Raw genomic sequence first — 15,865 nt, forward strand, 5'->3', positions numbered from 1 at the left:
TGCACTCCTCATTGAACCAGGGTTGGTCCCCTGGCATGATGGTAATGGTATAGTGAGGGATATGCCAGACCATGAGGTTACAAATTGTAGTGGAATACAATTCTGCTGCTGCTGGTGGCCCACAGTGTCTCATGGATGCTCAGTTGTGAACTGCTAGTTCTGTTCTGAATCTATCCCATTTAGCACGGTGGTAATGAACAGGATGGAGAGTGTCCTCAGTGTGAAGACGGGACTTCATCTCCACAATGACTGTGCGGTGGTCACTGCCACCAATGCTGTCATGGGCAGATGCATCTGTGACAGATAGATTGGTGAGGATGAGGCTAGGTAGGTTTTTCCCTCGTGTTAGTTCTTTCACCTGCCAGAGGCCCAGTCTGGCAACTATGTTATTCAGAATTCAGCCAGCTCGGTCAGTAGTGCTGTGACCGAGCCACTCTTGGTGATGGACATTGAAGTCCCCCCACTTAGAGTATATTCTGTGTCCTTCCTACCCTCAGTGCTTGTTCCAAGTGGTGTTCAACATAGAGGAGTATTGATTCATCAGCTGAGGGAGGGCGGTAGGTGATAATCAGCAGGAGGTTTCCCTGTCCATGCTTGACCTGAAGTCAAGAGACTTCATGGGGTCCGGAGTCAATGTTGACTTCTGGATCCTCCTCGGGGCAGGCACCCTGTTTTACCTCCAAGAGTACAGGCCACTCGCCCCAAATATTAAAGTGACCCTGTCCCCAGAATTTGGGATAAGATCTGTCAGCACAGGGAATTCCCTCCCCACTACTCTTTCAGCAGCATTATTGTGCAAGAATGTTTGCATCTCCACAGGCAACTCACCCATTCTGAAATCATACATTTTGGGCTTGCGGCGGCCTGGAGCTAAGTCCTGGTGTGGAGCAGGTGGTGGGAGCAGGAAAGGAATGCTGAGATACTGTGGAGTCAGAGGACACATGTCATTACAGAGCAGGCTCATTGGCTGCCCTATTAACCAAAAAAATGATGCTCGACTTGGGGATATGTCTAAATAAGGTTAAGAGAAAAGGCAAAATATATGCTTATTTGGAATATTCTTGCACAATGTGAAAATTGACCTTTGATTTGCCAATACTATTTCTACATCCATTACAAGCATTTACAATGAGAACCACCCTGCATTTTGAGAACTATTAACTGGGAATAAATACTCTGACTGATTTATAATGAATGAGTATTTTGCTATGAATATTATAAAATTTTATATTCGATAAATCTCCCACAAGACCCTAAACACAGTAAATAAAAAGCAACTCACCCACACCATTCTTCTTTCCATTCTCTTCGGGCTTTCCTTGTTTCGCGTGGTCCTCCTGTTTGCTGTCATTGGCCTCAGAGACAATCGTTGCCTGATTTGCTTCATGACTTCCTGTTATCTGCTTCCCCTCAGCATGCTCGTTTGTTGCTGTGGGAGATCGCTCCCCCCCATCTGTCCCCTCAGCATGCAGTCTGTCTGCTGCTTTGGTTTCAAATGCTTCTGCTTGTGATGAAGCTACTTGTTTATCAGTAACTTTGTCTTCTGCCTCACAACCAGCTGTGTTCTTATTTTGTATCTGTCCTTCCTCTTTTTGATATTCTTGACTTGTTAATTCTGCCATGGGTTGGCCATTGATTTGTTCTTCACCTTTGGCTTGATCCTGACCAGCTTGTCCTTCACACTGGGATGCCCCCCCTTGGTTTAATTTTTGTGTTGCTTTCCCCTCTGTAGCTTCTATTTCCTGATTCTGTGCGAGTTTATCTCTATTGATATTGTTTTGTACATTTTGACCAGCATTCTTGTCCTCTTTGGTTGAGTTGTTTTGACACGAAGGACTGTTTACTGCTGAGGCCTCGTCAGGCTTTTCCACTGAATTTGCTGCAGGATTTTGTTGCTGCACAAGTCCAACAAACCGCAAGCCTTTTCTCGATCCTTCTTGTACCTGATGATTATTAATCAGAAAAAAATTACTTAATATTACTTAAAAAAAAAAAAAAAATTTCTCCCGTCATTCCTCTTCTCCTGAAGACTGTGGGGTCAATTTTCAACTGTTGGCCGCCCATTCCTTATGTTAGAAATGGGTGGCCAACAATTGAAAATTGGGGGAGGGGACACCTCGGCCACCCCACTGATGCCAAGGCTCTGTCAATGTGAGGAGGTAGAGGCGATCCCAGGAAATGGAGACTCAAACAGGTGAGCTGGTGCCCAGAGTTCATTGGCAGCATGTTAATGAGGCCAGAGTCTCAAAATGGCTCAGGCCTCAAGCCGGCACCAAAGAGCAACAGCTTGGATGACTTCATGCTTGTTTTGGGCACCATTTGAAAATTGCCCCCAGTAACTTATGCTGGCTGGACCACAGTTCAATAAGCATCAGCGAGCCACCAGTGGCTCAGTTAAGTGACCATTCTTCACATGTAACGTTAGTTACTGGGTGTCAGCAAGCTGTTCAGCCATTACAGATCATAGCCAAGCTCACTCCTGTTTCCACCAATATCCATGGACATACAAGGATGATTGGATAATGATCAGGAACTCTAAATGACATTCCCTTCTCTGGCCCAGAAATACTAAACCTATTGCTGTGCCTCACTGCTGCTGGCTGAGATCAGCAAACTCAACACAGACGGGGCCGGGGGGTGGGGGGAGGGGCCTGAATCTCAAAGCTTCCTGCTCTGTTTATCTCAGTACCATGCCAGGAATTCCATTTACCCATTGAACCATCGTAGAGACCTCAGTGTTTAATTTCTCAAATACCATATAAAAACATAAAACACATCAACATGTAATATTAGCAACTTTCCAATAATCTTATTGGTCCAACCAATTTTTAACATGCCTCAATCTGTTGAACAATAAGCCCAGGTCTGTTTTTCCATTTAATGGCAGGCAGAATAAATATTTTCTTATTCATTGTTGTTTGCTATGAGTAGTAAGAGTCCTAACATGTTTTCTAATTGTAAACACTCACATTTTACAGTGTATTTTGAGTGATGTAATCATATAATTATATATGTTAATGTATACGTTATTGTATAATTGTACAGATGTTAGGCCAACAGGTATCACATTTTCCCAGAATTATTGCAGGTGACAAAGTTATAATTTTTAAACAATTTCGTACAAATGTTTTGCAATTAGAACTTTTTTACCACACTCTTTCCTTAATATTTATAGAACATTTTATCCACCTTCTAACATTGTGAAAAAACTGGTTGGGGTCAATTTTAACTGTTCCAGCCAAGTAGGAAATGGGCAGTAGATAGTTAGCTGCCCGTGTTAATCCTTGCCCCATTTTCTTTTTTATTGAATATCCAGCGGGGTGTAAAATAGGCAGCCATCCCACAGCAGAAACAGTTAAAATCAACTCCAGTAATTTTTTTTCTCAAAGTGCAATCCAATGTCAAACAAGGAATACTTTTCAAACACACAAAATGAAGGTTTTTCACCTCTGTGTCGCAGCTATATTTCCTGCAATCACTTCAGTGCATAGCTAGGCCTCTGAGGCTTGGTCTGCTGTTCACTATTTGTAGTACTTGAAAGGTAAGGGGCAACATTACTGGCAGCAAACTCTGTGCATATAACATGTAGTGACAACAAGTACTTTCAAACATGGGTTTCTTGATGGATGTTTAACAGCATACATGATCAGGAAGATTCCGATCTTGCAGTCATCCTTTAGGGAGTTGACATGAGAACATGAATTCAAAACAGCTGTTCTTTTCTGACAGCATAGCAATGAAGGAATGAACAATCAAGAATTTGTTGCATTCGTTTTTACTTAGGACCTTCAAGAGAGAAGTTTAATTGGTTCTGCATCTTCTCCTTTCACTCACAGAATAGGCTTTATATACAAAGCATGGTCTGTGACACTGAGTAAGGAATATCACTATTATATCCTGGCTACAGTTAAAAAATCTAAAAAATCTCATATCATGAATTTCCAGCTGCATTTTGCATGCATAAAGTACACATTTATCAGGGAAAATTAAAGTTATTTTATAAAATGGAAGTGAAATAAATATAGATGTTAAATAATTGCTGGTTACTGAGTTACCATGCAATTACTATAAATGATGGTGTCCTCATGTCAGGAAGTGTAATAAGGTCTCCTTATACATTCCTTATACAGAGATTTTTTTCTTTTCTTTAGATCTGAGAATATTGTGTAAATACAAATGATAATAGAGAGTATAATAATAAATAAAACATACATTTTAGTGCAACAGATATGTATTACTTTGTGTTAATTATGAGCAGGCTAAAAAGTGACTGAGCTGCCACAGAAAGAAGCTCACAGATGATTACAGATGAATCACCGTAATGGTTTACTGCAGAAGGTATATGCTGCTGGGCTTATTTCCACAGGTTTGCACCACTCAGAACTGGCACATATCATTAAACCATACTCGTGATTTACAACCTACATCCCTCGCATTCACAGTGTCTAAACATCACTCTCGGAACACATCGGGGCCAAAATTGCCCTTTTCTATAAGGCCTGTGGCCGTCGGAAATCAGCGACCACGGGTTAGTGTGGACTGGCCGCCAAGTGGCTGCGGAGGGGCCGCCATTTTGTATATTGCCCTCCTTTCATTTTGAAGCGGTTTACGGGACCGCCCCACCCGTTTTCCTGCCGGGTTGTGCACACGCCAACCCCTTACCGACAGGCGGCGACCCCCTTTCGGAAATTGCCCTGTGCGGAATTGCCCCGCGGGAGCAGTGCCACTGCCGGTCGGTGCCACTGACAGCTTTTTCTGTTGGTACTCTTTTGTGGCTGGGTGGCACGGCCAAACTTAAAGGGGAGGTCGCACTGCCGGCGACTCTATTTATTTTTGTCAGCCGACTGCCAGGTCAGGCCAACAGTTATGCCCACGGGTTCGGCCGAGCCACCAACAGCCAGCCTGGCTCCACCTCTTGGGTCCTGGCCTGGCCGAAACCCTGCCTGGTGGCCCAGTGTTTGCCATTAAAGTGGCTGCAGAGTTCACAGCAGCCCTCCCCTTTAACTGAAGGGGAGGGACATTGTGGCGCGTCAGCACAATGACATCATCAGCGCGGCGCTGATGACTTGGAGCCCCCATTCTGCCCCGCTAGTGATGGCCACTCCGACCCAACCACACTTCTGTCCCCCTCCCGACACCAACACCGTTCTGGCCGGAAACAAAATACAAATTCCTGAATTTCTCCGGATTGTCCATCCCAGGCACTGGGACGGATGTAACACTTGAAAAATGGTAGGTGCGACCCGTTTCGGGCGGAGGGCAATTCCGTCCCCCTCATGTCCAGAAATAATATGAGTTTTCCATTTTTCTCTCAAATGTAATTTAAGCAGCTTCCTGATCAATACTCTGTATTTTATTCCCATTTGTGTCCTTATATTATTATGTTTCTGCAACGACAAAACCCTAAATAAACCTCTTCATTTCTTGGAGAGTTCAAGCAATTCTGTCTATTAGGAATTTGAACCATAATTTCTCTGCAGCCTCAATTGAAAACAGAGGCATTAATTGGCTGTGTACCAGAAAAATATCCTCTGTCACCAGTACATTATTGAGGCTTTCATTAGATTTCAAATTAATTCAAACTAGGCTTAGCTTTGGCAAAAGAAAACTGACAGGAGCACTGAGGGGGAAGTTACATTTCCTGAGTGGAGGTGTCTTATATGAGCATGGAAAGCAGCCAGGTGTTGAATATTGCGGTCTAGGGAATTTACTAAGCTCCCAGTTTGTAAGAAGCGCTTGCAAATAAGCAGATTGAAAACTTTTCCTCATGATAACAGAACTAATGCTTTTAAGAAAAGAAAAGAAATGGGTTAGGATCTTACTTTCTGCAGGACATCTGCTAGCCCTTTGGTGTTAGGAAGTTGGTTGGACAGCAAACATAATTCTACTTCAAGTCTGGATGGCTCAGTCTTGGCATTATTCTCTTCAGAGCTGAGGAGATTGTAAAACAATAAGTATGAGTTATGGTGATCCTCAAAGATGTTATAGTACCATTTATTCAATTTTTTAAATTCATTTTAATTTACTTTATTCTCTGCACAGACACATTATTATTTTCTTTATCCCTTATAAGCACAAGCATATCACCCTTCAGACAGACAGTGACTTAGAACAATTGCACTCGTGAATGACGACTGCAGCAAAAGGTAAGAGTCAAGCAGCACAGAGATTTGGGGTGAGCTCTTTTTGCACCCTACAAAAGAATGTTTTTCAACAGTTTGTAAACTGTGAAAACTTATCAAACAAGTTGAAATGACAGGAGCTTGGCATGTGTACTCGTGAGCATTTTGTTGAGAGTCTTATGCTGAAATAATTGAGTCATTAAACTATCAGTTCCCAATTATTTTCATTAAAATTCTTAGTGTTGCAGTATCTTCCTTCATAAAACTATACAGATTGAATCATAAATCAAATCAGATCTATGTTAAATACCAATGAACATTATTACGACACTCAGATGCATTACTGATAAAAATCACTTAAAATATGGAAATGATTCTTGAATTGTCTTTCTGTTTCTAATTTTCCCTTAACTCCTCCACTATCACATTTGCTCCCTCAAGAATCAGTCATTCTGTGTTCAGCCAACAGCAATCCCAACCTCCCCACCAGGGTTTTTTCAAGATTCCAGATCCATTTCCAAATTTACATACTGAAAAATTAAGCAAATGACTGTACTCTTAACTTTTTTTGATACTTGGTACCTAGGAAATTCAATATTGATTTCCAAAAATTGGAGTGTCCGAAATTTTCCCAGGGTCAAGCATGCGGGTTTGGGGATGGGTCAGCAGTTAAATTTGCGGAAATTGACAGCCCGTCGGGAACCCACCATCATCCCGACGACTTTCGCATTTAACTCAGGCACATTTCCCAGCGCATCACGGACCAGATTGGGAGAGGCGGGCGACCTCATTGAAGTACTATACTGCTTCTTGAGAGACCTTTAAGAGGTTTTATAACATCAGGTTTTGGCTTTAACTTTTCATGTACGGGATTCACGCAACTTGGGAACTTCGCCTGTGAAGGGGAGGCGGAAGCTCAGTGGACATTTTGTGAATCCATTAAATGTCAGCTGGAAAAAATACACAAATACTCCCACATAACACCTGCTTCCTTGCCTAATGCAAAGGCTCTTGCAAACTACATTTTGTGCAGAGATTTAGCTGTCAGCAGTTTTCAGATCATTCCTGCAACCTTGGAAGCCACACTTGCCACATTGCTAGTCACTATCAGAACATTGAGGGATTGGGACTCTGATCTCCACTTTCCATGCCATCCATTAGATCAGCATGGGTGCCGCTTATGCTGTCTCACTTTGGACCTCAAAAACCAAGATGAGCCCCAGCACCAATAACACCAGCAACCACTACAGCAGCCTTCTCTTCAATGACCTGATGCTCCACATTAGACAGGGGATCAGCGCACAGGTGCACTATGCCTGCGACTATACCCCCAACACAGGGTATATAGGCAGAGGATGAGCTTCTTGGACATGATTGAGCAGCAGTGCTTCAGGAGGCTCAAGCTTTCATGCCAGATCGTGGCAGACATTTATAGCTTGTTGGAACAAGACCTGCAAGCATGTTCTCGATGAACAGGTGCATTTACTGCTCCATGCAGGTGGTCATCCTTTCCATGGAACAGCACATCGTTGCCATGGCCTGCTAGATGATGGTGCTCATCTTGGAGATGGACTCCATCATTCTCTGTACATTTGCATACATCGCTAAAACAAAAGCTGCCAAAGCCTCATGCAATTGTTGCTGCCCCTCCAAGATCACCCTCTTTCTCGATGGCCCCCCAGGTTCAGCATCTGCATACAGCTCAGCAGAGCTTGGAGCATCCTACGCCCTCCGGCGAGGAGTTGCCACTGCTTCCCCTGCCAACACTATCTGCACTTTCTCGCTTGATTTGTGTGAGACACCAGGTGACAACATTATTCTATCTCGCATAGGACCCACTGAGGTGTAAGTATCTGCGCTGTTGCTGACTTCGCATGGGTTTGCTGATGGTGCACCCTCAGAGAATGGAACTTCCTCTGAGGGGTCATCTTTCTCCTCCGACTGCACTGTGGGGGGTGCGGGCGGGGCACTTGATGGATCTGTCGGAGAGTAAAGAGAGTAATCTTGAGAAAGAGTTCATAGAGTGTATGCGGGATGGTTTGTTGGAACAATACGTTGTGGAACCAACCAGGGAGCAAACTATTTTAGATCTGGTAATGTGTAACGAGCCCGGATTAATTAATGATCTTGTAGTGAAGAATCCTCTTGGGACGAGTGATCATAACATGGTCGAATTTCAAATTCAGTTTGAGGGTGAGAAAGCTAGGCCTCAAACTAATGTCCTGAACTTAAATATAGGTAATTACAAAGGTATGAAGGCAGAGTTGGTTAAAGTGGACCGGGAAAATAGATTACAGGGTAAGAAGGTAGATGAGCAGTGGCAAACATTTAAGGAGATATTTCATAACTCGGCAAAGATTTATTCCAGTGAGAAATAAAAATGCTAAGAGAACGATGAACCATCCTTGGCTAACTAAGGAAGTAATGGATGGTATCAAATTGAAAACAAAGGCATACAATGTTGCAAAGGACAGTGGAAGGCCAGAGGATTGGGACATTTTAGAAACCAGCAAAGGATGACTAAAACAGTGATAAAGATAGTGAAGATAGCATAGGAGAGTAAACTAGCAATAAATATAAAAAGCGACAGTAAGAGTTTCTACAGGTATATAAAAAGGAAGCAAGTAGCTAAAGTAAATGTTGGCCCCTTAGATGATGAGACTGGGGAATTAATAATGGGAAATGGCAGAGACTTTGAACAACTATTTTGTATTTGTCTTCATGGCAGAGGACACTAAAACATCCTAATAATTGATAATCAAGCAGCTATTGCAGGGGGTGGGGCGGGGGAGGGAGGGGGAGAACTTAAAACAATCACTATCACTACAGATAAAGTACTAGGCAAACTAATGGGACTAAAGGTGGACAAAATCCCTGGATTCGATGGGATGCATCCTTGGGTCTTAAAAGAAGTGACTGCAAAGATAGTGGATGCATTGATTGTAATCTAGCAAGATTCCCTGAATTCTGGAGAGGTCCCAGTGGACTGGAAAACCGCAAATGTAACACTCCTATTTAAGAAAGGAGGGAGACAGAAAGCAGGAAACTATAGACCAGTTAGCTTAACATCGGTCATTGGGAAAATGCTGGAGTCCATCATTAAGGAAGTAGTAGCAGGACATTTAGAAAATCATAATGCAGTCAAGCAGAGTCAGCATGGTTTTATGAAAGGGAAATCGTGTTTAACAAATTTGTTGGAGCTCTTTGAGGAGGTAACGAGCAGGGTGGATAAAGGGGAACCAGTTGATATCGTATATTTGAATTTCCAGAGGCATTCGATAAGATGCCACATAAAAGGTTACCGCATCAGATAAGAGCTCACGGGGTTAGGGGTAATATATTAGCGCGGATTGAGGATTGGCTAACTAACAGAAAACAGAGAGTCGGGATAAATGGGTCATTTTCAGGTTGGCAAACTGTAACTAGTGGCATGCCACAGGGATCAGTGCTGGGGCCTCAACTATTTACAATTTATATTAATGACTTGGATGAAGGGACCAAATTTGCTGATGATACAAAGATAGGTGGGAAAGCAAGTTGTGAGGAGGACGCAAATAATCTACAAAGGGATATAGATAGGCTCAGTGAGTGAGCAAAAATTTGGCAGATGGATTATAATGTGGGAAAATGTGAGGTTATCTACTTTGGTAGGAAAAATAAAAAAGCAAATTATTATTTAAAGGGGGAGCAATTACAAAATGCTGCAGTACAGAGGGATCTGGGGTTTCTTGTACATGAAACGCAAAAAGTTAGCATGCAGGTACAGCAAGTAATCAGGAAGGCAAATGGAATGCTGGCCTTTATTGCAAGGGGAATGGAGTATAGAAGTAGGGAAGTCCTGCTCCAATTGTACAGGGCGTAAGACCACACCTAGGGAGTGAAATTGGTCATCCACCCAGTTCTCAGAGGAATGTCGTTTCATACCGCTGGGTACAACTGGGGAGGAGTGTGCGCGATTTTCGTCACTTTTTTCTCGGCGGTATGCTGAGCGGATTGCAGCCGGCAGTGAGTTATTTTCACTCGGGTATCTTCGGGTCCTGAGTTGTGCGCGCATGCATGCTGCTGTGAAGCCCCACCCCCCTGAGAGGCACAGACAAGAATCCACAGAGACTGCCGGCCTGAGAGCGCTGTGCAGGTATGTGGGGGGGGGGGGGAAATCGCTGCTGTGGGCGGGGGGGGGGAGATACATGTGAAGGGGATCACTGCTGTGGGGGGGAGATCGCTACTTGGGGGGAGATCGCTGTGGGGGGGAACAGATCGCAGTGGGGGAGGGGGGGAGAGACTGGGGGGTGGGAGAGATGGGGGGGGGGAAGGTGAGAGATAAAAACATTTTTACAGGTAAAGATGCATACCGCCGATTGAAGATTGACTTAAAACCTTTTTCAGGGCGGTGGTATGGCGGTGGCAAGTGCTCAATTTGGTAATTTTGAGCGGTATGTCGGCGGTGTGCATGGGCGGACAGTGTGCATACCGCCCGGCGGTATGTCGCTGATGAATTTTCCGCTGAGCGCTACGTGGGCAGTATGTAGGTATTTTTCTATCAACTTGCCGATTTTGGGCAGTATGTCCACCAATTTCGGGCCCAAAGAGTACTGTGTACAGTTCTGGTCTCCTTTTTAAGGAAGGATGTACTTGCATTAGAGGCAGTTCAGAGAAGGTTCATGAGGTTGGTTCCTGAAATGAAGGGGTTGTCATATGAAGAAAGGTTGAGAAGGTTGTGCCTATACTCCTTGTAGTTTAGAAGAATGAGAGGTGATCTTATTAAAACATATAGGATTCTGATGGGGCTTGACAGGGTAGATGCAGAGAGGATGTTTCCCCTCATGGGGAAATCTAGAATTAGGGGACATACTTTCAAAATAAGGGGTTGCCCATTTAAAACAGATATGAGGAGGAATTTCTTCTCTCAGAGGGTCGTGAATCTTTGGAATTCTCTACCCCTGAGAGCTGTGGAGGCTGGGTCATTGAATATATTTAAAGTGGGGATAGGCAGATTCTTGTATGATAAGGGAGCGAAGGGTTATGGGGAGCAGGTGGGGAAGTGGAGTTGAGGCCAGGATCAGATCAGCCATGATCTTATTGAATGGCGGGAGCAGGCTTGAGGGGCCAAATGGCCCACTCCTGCTCTTATTTCTTATGTTCTTATGTAATTAGAAGTGTTATGATAGAATGGGTAACATTACCATTATGCACATGATAACATTTCACTGGCTGCTGACACAGTCACCATATGAATGATTGTTGTATGCCATGTGAATTGGTGCATAGACAGAGAGGGATAGATGTACCTACAAGGTAGGTTGGTGTGAGAAGTGAAGTGCAAAAGTAGGCTTGGGAAGGCAAAGTGATGGGGTTGGAGTGACAGGCACATCAGGATGTAGGTCAGTGTGGCATTGCACTCACCTTTCCTGACCTCATGCAAGCATTGAATCTCTTGCGGCACTGGATCCACGTCCTCCTCATGACATCCCTACTACTGACCTCCTCCGTGATCTCCAGTTATGCCCTTTTTGTGTCTTTAGGTGATCGCTTTCATCCATCCCCAGGAACAGGACCTCCCTGTGTGCTGTTACACCTTGTACCAGCACTTCCAGGGAGGCATCTGTGAATCTTGGCACTGCCCTCTGCCTTGTCTCCATGACCCACAGATTTGCCATCTTATTCCGTAATTTAGAGCTCTTGAAACCACCTTCTACACTCCTACATCAACCTTCATAGAAACATAGAAACATAGAAAATAGGTGCAGGAGTAGGCCATTCGGCCCTTCGAGCCTGCACCACCATTCAATATGATCAAGGCTGATCATGGAACTTCAGTACCCCATTCCTGCTTTCTCTCCCTACCCCTGGATCCCTTTAGCCGAAACGGCCACATCTAACTCCCTTTCGAATATATCTAACAAACTGGCCTCAACTTTCTGTGGTAGAGAATTCCACAGGTTCACAACTCTCTGAGTGAAGAAGTTTCTCCTCATCTCGGTCCTAAATTTCTTACCCCTTATCCTTAGACTGTGGCCCCTGGTTCTGGACTTCCCCAACATCGGGAACATTCTTCCTGCATCTAACCTGTCCAATCCCGTCAGAATTTTATATGCTTCTATGAGATCCTCTCTCATTCTTCTAAATTCCAGTGAATATAAGCCTAGTCGATCCAGTCTTTCTTCATATGTCAGTCTTGCCATCCCGGGAATCAGTCTGGTGAACCTTCGCTGCACTCCCTCAATAGCAAGAATGTCCTTCCTCAGATTAGGAGGCCAAAACTGTACACAATATTCAAGATGTGGTCTCACCAAGGCCCTGTACAACTGCAGCAAGACCTCCCTGCTCCTATACTCAAATCCTCTCACTGTGAAGGCCAACATGCCACTTGCCTTCTTCACCGCCTGCTGTACCTGCCTGCCCACTTTCAATGACTGATGTACCATGACACCCAGATCTCATTGCACCTCCCCTTTTCCTAATCTGTCACCATTCAGATAATATTCTGCCTCCCTGTTTTTGCCACCAAAGTGAATAACCTCACATTTATCCACATTATACTGCATTTGCTATGCATTTGCCCACTCACCTAACCTGTCCAAGTCACCCTGCAGCCTCTTAGCATCCTCCTCACAGCTCATACTGTCACCCAGCTTAGTATCATCTGCAAACTTGGAGATATTACATTCAATTCCTTCACCCAAATCATTAATGTATATTGTAAATAGCTGGGGGGCCAGCACTGAACCTTGCGGTACCCCACTAGTCACTGCCAGCCATTCTGAAAAGGACTAGTTTATTCCTACTCTTTGCTTCCTGTCTGCCAATTAGTTCTCTATCCACGTCAATACATCACCCCAATACCCTGTGCTTTAATTTTACACATTAAACTCTTGTGTGGGACCTTGTCAAAAGCCTTTTGAAAGTCCAAATACACCACATCGACTGGTTCTCCCTTGTCCACTCTACTAGTTACATCCTCAAAAAATTCTAGAAGTTTTGTCAAGCATGATTTCCCCTTCATAAATCCCTGCTGACTTGGACCTGCTTTCCAAATGCGCTGCCATTACGTCTTTAATAATGAGATGTGTGCAAAGCTGCTTTAAATATGCTGAAAACGAGCCGTCAGTGACATCGTCAGACCCGCTCCATTTAATTGGGCCGGGAAACGCACATGAGTCTTTCAATTGATGCCATTAAGTTAAACGCGCAGTGCAGAACGTGCGGTTGAAATCTTTAACTTCCCGACCTGCTACGCAGCCTCCACACACCCGACCTGACTCCAAGGTAAAGATTCCGGCCAATGATTCCATTATTCCACTACTGTACAGCCAAACACGTGCAGGCATATTTGAAAGTCATTTCTTTGGTATTCATTTATGGGATGTGGGCGTCCCTGACAAGGCCAGCATTTATAGCCCATCCCTAATTGCCTTTGAGAAGGTGGTGGTGGTGCAGCTAAGTTATGAACTCACAGGACCAGATATTGATATTCTCTCAAAAAAAGGGTAAATCAACTGGCAATTTTCTATTCAGTGACTCTTTCCTCCTGAACAGTCTCATCTCTCTTGGTGTTCACAAAGCAACTTCTATGCACTTTAACATTAACTGTCGGCACGTAATAAAATGACCCTAAGGTGTTGTGGGCAGTCAGGAATGTCAACATTTGAACATGCAGGATATACTATGTCAAGATTTGGGGCTAGAACCTCCACTTTTGTGCTTATCGCCCAAAAATGGGCATTATTTCTGGCGTGGGCGTTTAAAAAAGGGTTTTCAGATCGTCGGCTTTTTGCCCATTCTCAAAACACCTAGTTTCCATTTTTGAAAATGGGCGTTACCGCGAGCGATATTAAATGGGCGGTAGCGTTAATTTTTTTTGACCTTCTGCCGTAAAGTGTGGCAGTCCTTAGCAACAGCATGGCAACGCTCAATTCCTGCAATTCAGGAGGTCAAGGGTCATCATGACATGAGCAGAAGAGGAGACAAAGAGAAAGGGAGCTCAGAGGGACTGAAAGCATGTGTGGCTGTGGTGTGTGCTTGTCTCGCTGTTGTGGGAGGCAGTAGCAAAAAGCCTACTAAGCACCAAGAACATAGTTGGCACCGAGTTTTTGTCCAACAAATAAGATATAACATGGAAGGGATGGAGGAGGCCCTGAAGCTGGTAACCAGGAACACTGGTGGCAGAGGGCTCCCAGTGGTCCACGAGCACTCCAACCCTAGGTTCCGCACCATCACTGCGAATGACAGATGAGAGCAAGGCCCAAGATCCTGCTTCTGCATCAGAGAATGTTGCCCGCTCGGCCCTCCCCCGCTCCCATACCCGTCCAACCAACGCATCTGCCTTCATCCCCCCCAATGAGGCACCGCCTGAGGAAGCTCCTCGGCCAGACGCCGTGGAGCGAGGAGGGGAAGGGGTAGAGGTGGGGAGAAGAAAGGGAGGGGGGAAGAAAAGTGAGGTGCATGTGCGCAGTTAATGGCTGTGTTCTAATTCCATCTGGGTGGAAGCAATTTGTTGCAATGTATGGGGGCTGGGGACCACGCTCCTGCTTTGCCTTTGTGTTCTGTGTTGCTGAACATGTTGAACATGTCAATGGTGGGAAAAGTGGAATGTGGGCGAAGGTTGGGTGTTATTGGCTGTGATGCTTATGATTTCAGACCAATGTTGATAATTACATTTTTGTTATTGAACATAACCTTGTTGCGCATTGTCTCAGATAGCTCAACCATTACTGTGAAAGGGTTAAATACAACTTTACATCAATCAACGTAAACTTTAATTGGCACCAAGGTGATGGGCACCATTGATGTCTGAGCTGCACACACACAGCAGTGTGTCAGCATTGTCACTCACATCAGCACTCTTTCAGGCAAATCTTTCAGATATTAGCTTCTCACGTAAGAGTGGGATTTAACAAATGCTAGCCACACCGCTGGTGTTCGTTCCAATTAGTTCCACTTTTTGTGGGCGGTTTTTTGAGCGAGTGATATTGTGGGCGATATGTGTGCGAGGTGGAGAAATTGATGATGGGCAATCTCATGGCCGCTAGTTTGGGTAAATATGCTCTTTACGACAAAAATCAGTGGGCGAGCGTTAAAATTGAATCTCGGCGTTAATTCCGTGCGGAAAGTAACGCTGGGCGATATTATGGGCATTGATTTCGCCCATTCTGCTGATTCCGCCCCAAAAAAGTGGGCAGGGGGTAATATTTTTTCCCGCCGTTAAGCACATGGTGAATGTAAGGCTCGGCGATAAATTTCCTAAAAATGCCCGTCAGTTTCCATTTTGTGCCAAAATGGGCGTTATACTTCATTTCAACGGTAAAATGGGTGTTAAGTGGGCATTAAGCATGCAAAAAAAGTGGAGCTTCTAGCCCATGGTTCTTATATCCTGAGAATTGTTTTTTAAAATTTCCATCTAGTGCTTTCCATAATGATAAAGTTTCCATTACTCTCGTTCTAAATAAGTAACTATTTTATGCTGATGGCCTTTAAAGAAAGATTTATTTTTCAAGTAATTCTTTAAAAAGTGGCAAGTTGGATCCAAAATTGGCTTAGAGGTAGGAAGCAAAGGGTAATGATTGATGGATGTTTTTGTGACTGGAAGGTTATTTCCAGTGGGGTTCCGCAGGGCTCAGTACTAGGTCCCTTGCTTTTTGTGGTATTAATTGGCGATTTAGATTTAAATATAGGGATTATGATTAAGAAGTTTGCAGACGACACTAAAATTGGCTGTGTGGTTGATAATGAAGAGGAAAGTCATG

General features: G+C 44.2%; 1 protein-coding gene across 2 annotated transcripts in view; it reads right to left on the bottom strand.

Moving 5' to 3' along the window:
- The window catches only part of LOC139263950 (raftlin-like), a 123,487-nt gene that overhangs the window by 33,498 nt on the left and 74,124 nt on the right, over positions 1 to 15,865 (bottom strand). For both annotated transcript variants that reach the window (XM_070880038.1, XM_070880039.1), the window contains 2 exons: positions 5,823 to 5,931; positions 1,283 to 1,943 (listed from right to left, as the gene is read on the bottom strand). In XM_070880038.1, coding sequence (XP_070736139.1) covers positions 1,283 to 1,943; positions 5,823 to 5,931 — 770 coding nt within the window. The remainder of the gene's footprint in view (positions 1 to 1,282; positions 1,944 to 5,822; positions 5,932 to 15,865) is intronic.

This window comes from Pristiophorus japonicus, chromosome 5 (assembly GCF_044704955.1).
Source record: "Pristiophorus japonicus isolate sPriJap1 chromosome 5, sPriJap1.hap1, whole genome shotgun sequence".
NCBI classification, from domain to species: Eukaryota; Metazoa; Chordata; class Chondrichthyes; family Pristiophoridae; genus Pristiophorus; species Pristiophorus japonicus.